The sequence below is a fragment of the Dryas octopetala genome, chromosome 2 (assembly GCF_963921425.1).
Source record: "Dryas octopetala chromosome 2, drDryOcto1.1, whole genome shotgun sequence".
In the NCBI taxonomy this organism is placed as follows: Eukaryota; Viridiplantae; Streptophyta; class Magnoliopsida; order Rosales; family Rosaceae; genus Dryas; species Dryas octopetala.
This window is the reverse complement of record NC_141367.1, coordinates 19,053,873-19,060,697: the sequence shown is the minus strand read 5'-3', so window position 1 is coordinate 19,060,697 and position 6,825 is coordinate 19,053,873. Positions and strand designations below refer to the sequence as shown.

At 35.3% G+C, this 6,825-nt stretch overlaps 2 protein-coding genes across 2 annotated transcripts; one reads left to right on the top strand and one right to left on the bottom strand.

Moving 5' to 3' along the window:
- Nucleotides 1-1,399: 1,399 nt before the first annotated feature.
- Nucleotides 1,400-3,296, top strand: LOC147293759 (MADS-box transcription factor 14-like). Its single transcript, XM_086231124.1, has 4 exons — nt 1,400-1,461; nt 2,097-2,596; nt 2,973-3,067; nt 3,178-3,296. The coding sequence occupies exons 2-4, from the start codon at nt 2,121-2,123 to the stop codon at nt 3,294-3,296; spliced, it is 690 nt and encodes a 229-aa protein (XP_086087250.1). The 5' UTR covers nt 1,400-1,461; nt 2,097-2,120.
- Nucleotides 3,297-4,482: 1,186 nt separating this feature from the next.
- LOC147293758 (uncharacterized) lies at nt 4,483-6,794 on the bottom strand. Its single transcript, XM_086231712.1, has one exon. It carries the CDS (start codon nt 6,792-6,794, stop codon nt 4,731-4,733), a length of 2,064 nt encoding a protein of 687 aa, XP_086087838.1. The 3' UTR covers nt 4,483-4,730.
- Between the last annotated feature and the right edge of the window lie 31 nt (nt 6,795-6,825).

Here is a 6,825-nt window from a genome sequence, read left to right as displayed (position 1 = left end):
TATAAATAATATAATAATTTTTTTTATATAGAATATAAAGAATATACTAATTTTATTATATAGGGTAATGGGTATAACTAAAATTATATACTAAAACATTATTAATTTATTATTATATTATATATCTAGAAAATAGGTCATAGGGTTATATAAAATATATTTTAGGGTCTAAACCCTAAAATATAGCTACATTAATATTAATTATAATATTTTATTAGAGTTTAGGGTTTATGGTCTAAAGTGTATAAAAATGTGTACAAAAAATGTATAAAAAGTATATAATAATCGTATAAATATATATATATAATGGTGTATATGTGTATAAAAATATAAAAAAAAATATTTTTTGCAAGTATGCGGTTCGGTTCGGTTTTTTTGGCGGTGTAGACTTTTTTTGGTCAACGCGGTTTTTTGACGGTGCAGTTCGGCCGGTTTTGGCGGTGCGCGGTTAAAATGCCCACCCCCAATGGTCACTTTAAAAAAATTATATTTTAATTATAATTTTTTGTTTTTTTTGTTTGTTGTGTTTTTTTTTATATAATTTTAAACATATAAAGAAAATAATTAAAATATAATTTTTTTAGTGACTATATTACCCCTAACTTTTGTTGACAATTTTAACAGAAATTCATTTTGGTACCTATTAGATACAAAATAAAAATTACTCAATTGGGACAAATAAAGTTTAAGTATTACATTAAGACAATGGTTAAAATTTAGGTACTAAATATGAAAAAAAAATCCTTAATAAATTTGGTACTAGTATCTATAAAAGAAATATGTATATATACAAGAATACTCTAAAACTAACTAATTAGTAAGTTAATATAAAACTAACCACCCTGTTGAGCCCACTGCACAATGTAATTTCAAAATCCAAACCGTTTATTTTTTAGGTTATGCTTCAAAGATCATTCATATAAAAAATCTTCAAAATCAGAAGTCATTTAGCCATTTGATTATAATAACAACTATTTCTATGCTTTTATCGAAAATACTGATCGTCTATTTATTTGATCTCAATTAGATAACTACATGATTTTCGATTTAGTTGATTTTTTGCAATGATGATCTTTGAAGTATGACCTAAATAATTGATGGTTCGGATTATGAGATTAGTGATGTGGTGGGCCCAAAAGCATAATTAGTTTCGTATTAACTTTCTAACTGGTTAGTTTTAGAGCACTCCTCTGTATATATATATATATATATATATATATATATATATATATATATGAAAAAGAAAACAAACGGTATAATTGTACTTTAAAAAAAAATTGGCGGTAAAATCAGCAAGTTAGGAGTTGAAAATGGGGGTCGTGTTGTTTTAAAAACTGAATAAAAGCCCAATTCTTGTCTCCCACGGCACCTCAGTAACTAACGGCCATAATCTCCATCTCTCCTGCAAGTGCAAGCTCTGTGCTTAGAAAGAGGTTCCAAGACTCCAAGGCTGTTCTTCAGGTCAGGTTCCCACTTCCCAACAAGCTCTAAGCCGTTTTGATTTTCTGGTTTTGAAATTGTATTCTGGGTACGATCATATCTTTGAATTCTTGGTTAAAGAATTGAATTCTTTGTTCATTGATTCTGGGTATGATCATATCATATTCTGTTGAAGAAGTGAGTTTTTTTTTTTAATTTCCATCTATAATTGAGTTCTTGATGAATACCCTAGTTCTCCTTTGCGATGCCATTGGCCTATTTTGATCTTTTCCTTAAGCTATGCGACCTTTGTCATGCTTCTGTCAAATGGGTTTTCTTGAGCCTATGGAACTGTTTGATTGCCCCAATTGATTTGGGCTTGGTTACAAGTTCATATTTTTCATGTCAGTGGTCTACAAATTTGGTAAATGAATCATCATGGTTTTAAAGTTCAATTTTCATGTTCAGAATTAGATACTTTTTCTTTTGGCAATAATTTCATGTCAGTGTTTTACAAATTTGGCAAACAAATAAGCAAGCTTTGATGGTTCAGCAAATTCATTTTCATGTTTCTATGTCCGGAATTCCGGATAACACTTAGATTTTCCTATTCTTGTCGTAATTGGTTTTCCCTGTATATAAATTCAAATACCATAAATGTTGCTCAATTTGTGCAGGAGTAACATCATTTAGTATAGATTATGAACAAAGAAAGTCACGGTCGTTCAGTGGCACCACCACCACCCCACATTGCACTCAGCAGAATGGGAAAGAGGAAGATTCCAATAGAGAAGATCCAGAACAAGCAGAATCGCATGGTGACCTTCTCAAAGAGAAGAAAGGACCTCTTCAAGAAATCTCAGGATCTAACAAACCTCTCTGGCTCATCCATTGCCATTCTCGTGCTCTCTCAGACCGGTCGACCTTACATCCATGGCTCTCCTTCCTTTGACTCTGTGGTTGGCCAGTTCCTCTCCACCACCACTGCTGGCTCTTCCACCATCACTGCTGGCTCTTCTACCATCACTGCTGGCTCTTCCCAAGACGCATTGAAGGCTTTGTTGGACTTTGACATTGAAGCTTGTGACAATGTGGAAGAGCTCATGGCTTTGATAAGGGACATGGAACAAGTCAGAAAGAGGGTGACTGATAGAAGAATGGCCATGATGGACTTGAAGTTAGTGCACCTCTCTTTTTTCTTGTTTTTTTTTTTTTTTTTTGTTAATTTCCAATTAACTTGTTTTATATAGTTGATGGGATTTTTAGGCTTTTTGTTTGAATCTGTTGGCATTGGTATATATGTTACAATAATATAGAATGCATCTTCCTTTTTTTATGAAACAGCATGTGCTTTGTTGTAGCCAAAGCTTTGTCAGAAGTTGAGTGCTTATTTTGTACTAACCTTTAGATCAGTGCTTGTACTTGAGTGAACTATATTGATATAGATAGGATGCTTTTTAATTCTTTGATAAAATATTTATGAATCTCAATATTTTTATTTTCTTGAGGATTAATTGGTCATCAGGTGATCTGACAATTCTATTCATCTACAGTGAAGGAACGCCGAGTTGTTGCTCCACCCTCTGTTGCAAGAAATCCAAAATCTCAGTACCGAATGTTGTTATGCCATCAATTTCTGTTGCTGAAGGTTTAGTTTTTAAAAAAGTCGTTTCCGTCTATCATACTTATTAAAAAGAAAAAAAATCTCTCAGTATGGTAAATTTAGCAATTTTGACATTTGAATCGTTTTACTGACAGGAGAAGAGAAGGACTATAAAATTGATGAGGAGAAGAAACAAAAGATTAGTGCCAGCTCAATCCCTAGGCCTCATGCTCTCTTATCCAGTCCTGTTAATTTATTTTCCTTCTTTGTATAGATCTAGCTATTTCATGCATTCAGGCTTCATGGTTTGCACTTATCTAGTAATTGAAGTCCTGATATAGATTCTCAGGAACTTAATATGGACCCTTTAAGAATTAGAGCATACTGACATTCCAACTGCAATGATATTCTCTAATACCAAGAATTTGTCAACCATTGAACAACCAAGATTCATTGGCTAACACAAAGGCTTGTCTTATTTTCAATGAACCCCTTAAAGTGATGGAGATGTATTATATTTGACTAAATCCCAAAATAATTAACATATTTCTTCTTGATAGATTGAAGAAATTACCATAAACGATTTGAGTTCGATTTTTGATACTTGAAACAGCAACATTGCCTAAGGTTGTATGCAAGTTTCAGTAAAGTAGCATTAGTCTATTTATATATATTACATATGATCCAACTTTTTGTACAAGCTATTTGCTTACCTTGAAGTCCTCTTAACTTCACATTTGCTCATTTTGTTTCCAGGAAAAGTTACCATGATGGGAAATAAAAACAGGATCAAAGCAGAACGGCCATCACCTCTGAAGAATCATAACTTGGTTCAGAAATAGACATACAATCTTTTACATGCCATAACTAAAATTCTATAGGAACAAAAAAGTCCAAGGGGGATCCGGATGAGAATTGTCTTAGGGAAGTCGAGCTCTGTTTGAAATTCAGTGTTTACTTTATAGTTGCCATTCGATTGGTGCTCATTGAGTGAACTACACTGATACAGAATGTATCTTCCTTTTTTGATGGAGCAGCATGTGCTTTTTTGTTACCAAGCTCTGTGAGAATTTGTGTTTATTTGTAATAACCATTAGACCAGTGATATGCTTGAGTGAAATATACCTATATAGATTGGATCTTCCATTTATGTTGCAACAGTATGTGCTTTGTTTGTAATTGTCTTTCACATAATAGAATTCACATAACGTTGAAAATTTTGTACAATTCATATAATTGTCCTTTTTCTATATTGTTACTTTAATTTTCTTTTATTCTGATATTAGCAACACATTAAACTCTCATTCTATTGTTATAAGTGCAGTTAGAGTGACCAAATTAGTATGGCAACAAGTAGTCACTCCTCTTTGGACTTCAGAAAGAATGTTGCATTATATATGCCAGTTTACAAAACCTTTTTTCTCTTTCCAGGAATAATACAGTATGGGTTTGATCATTTACATGCTGGCTGTCCATTTAAGACCACCTTCTTTGTTGCGCTTGTGAAAGGACCACTAAAGCTATATTACTGAACAGGGAACACCCAGTATGTAGATGGCTTTTGGTTATATTAACATATAGTCATATCAGACAATCCAGAAATCACCACCCAAATTTACCAGGTCCTCATTATCCTATGAAAAAAATACATTGACATCTTCCTTGGTTTTTGGTCAATCCACAGAGCATAAGCATGAGGAACAAAACCTCAGCCAGAATATATATCTTGTGGAACTTGCAAATTTTTTTTAAAAATTTTAGTCTCAATCTCTATATGCAGCAACTCTAATACATAATAGATCCTACTAAATTTGGGGTGAGATTTGTCCCCAGAAAGAAATACATACCCAATGTTGTTTACCTCAATCCAACTGCACCCCGGTTGCTTCTTGACTCCTTTCTCTTTCATTCTTGCCAAAATCCTTCCAGCATCTTCTCTTCTTCCCCTACTCAAATACATTTCTGCCAAAATCAAATATACACCAGAGTTATCAGGCTCTATCTCCAAAACCCTCTCGCCGGCTATCTCACCCACCTCAAAATTCTTGTGGATTCTACTGGCTCCAAGTAACGCCCCCCAAACACTTGTAGGAATTTCAAATCCATCCGCTCTCATTTGATCTAAAAAACTTGTCGCCTCATTTATAAGTCCAAATCTCCCCAACAAATCAACTATACATGTATAATGCTCAGTTGTAGGTTGAAGAAAATACTTGAATTTCATCATATCAAAGTAGCATCTACCTTGGTCCACCAACCCTGCATGACTACAAGCCGATAGAACACCGACAAAGGTTATATGATTGGGTTGAACATCTGTTGATCTCATCTGTTCAAACATTTCCAAAGCTACTACGCCATTCCCATGGTGAGCAAATCCACAGATTATAGAATTCCAAGAAATGACATTACGGCTTGGCATGGACAAGAATTCCAACAAAGCAGAATCCATGTTCCCACATCTTGCATACATGGTAACCATAGCATTGGAAACTGCAACGAAGTGATCAAATCCTGCTTTTACTATGTGTGCATGAGTTTGTCTACCAAGGTTTAAGGTTGGTAAGTCTGAACAGATTGTCAAAACACTTGTAAATGTAGATTTGTCTGGGGATGGTCCTGATTCTTTCATTCTAATAAAAAGCTTCAAACCTTCTTCACCATGATCATTTTCACTTAATCCAAATATTGTGGCATTCCATGCAGCTGTATCTCGTGTTGGCATTAACTCAAAAATTTCATTTGCACTGCCAACCTCTCCAATTCCAAAATATCCAACAATCATGTTTGTCCACGATATGACATCTTTGTAAGGGTATTTCTCAAGAAAAGCATGAGCTTCTCTAATGAGCCCATTTCTTATTAATTTCAAAATGATCGAGTTCCACGTTTTTGGACATTTCTCTGGCATCTCCATGAAAAGCTTCATGGCATCATTAACTCTATGAACCCTGACCAACCCATTTACCATTTCAGTCCAAGATTCAAAATCCCGCTCAGGCATCTTTTGAAACAATCCCTCTGCATTTTCAACATATCCGTTTTCTTTATACCCAACCATCATTGCATTCCAAGCCTGAACATCCCTCACAGGCATGTCATCAAAGAGCTCACGGGCTTCAACAACCCGTCCTGCACTAGCATACCCCGAAATCATTATAGTCCAAGAGGCCAAATCTCGAACACTCATTCGCTTAAAATACTTTTCAGCCAAATCAAACTCTCCACATTTCACAAGTCCCCCAACCACCAAGTTCCAAGAAACCACATCCTTCAAAGGCATCCCATCAAACACTTGTACCGCTTCAACCATCATCCCATTAAGAATATACCCGGAAACCATCGAATTCCAAGTAACAACATCTCTAAAACTCATCCCATCAAAAACTTGCCTTGCACCATCCACATCCCCACATTGCATCAACCCGGAAATCACCATGTTATACGAGAAAACATCACGCTCAGTCATTCGATTAAACAAATCCACTGCACTTTGGAACTGCCCATTTAGAAAGTAGCCACGAATCATGGCATTCCACGTGACGGTGTTTCTGTGAGGCATTTTGTCGAACAGCGTCTGGGCTTCTTCGAGAAAGCCATCCCGCATGTAGGATGAGATTTTGGAGTTGAGGGGCTTTAGGTTGGTGTAAGTTGTTGTGGTTTGGTGTTGTGTAAAGGAATTTGCGGTCGCGGTAGAGAGTGATCTGGTGAGATGTAGAGAGAGGATTCGACTGAGCTTCAGCTGAGGAGTGAGGCACCAGAAGTAGAGCATACTCCATATCAGTTTAACGGAATACGCGGGA

Excerpts from the sequence above, each read along its gene's own strand:
- LOC147293759 (XM_086231124.1), top strand. The coding sequence starts at position 2,121 with ATGAACAAAGAAAGTCACGGTCGTTCAGTGGCACCACCACCACCCCAC. Across the intron at positions 2,597-2,972 it reads ATGGCCATGATGGACTTGAA|TGAAGGAACGCCGAGTTGTT; the intron begins GTTAGTGCACCT and ends ATTCATCTACAG. Across the intron at positions 3,068-3,177 it reads ATCAATTTCTGTTGCTGAAG|GAGAAGAGAAGGACTATAAA; the intron begins GTTTAGTTTTTA and ends TTTTACTGACAG.
- LOC147293758 (XM_086231712.1), bottom strand. The coding sequence starts at position 6,794 with ATGCTCTACTTCTGGTGCCTCACTCCTCAGCTGAAGCTCAGTCGAATC.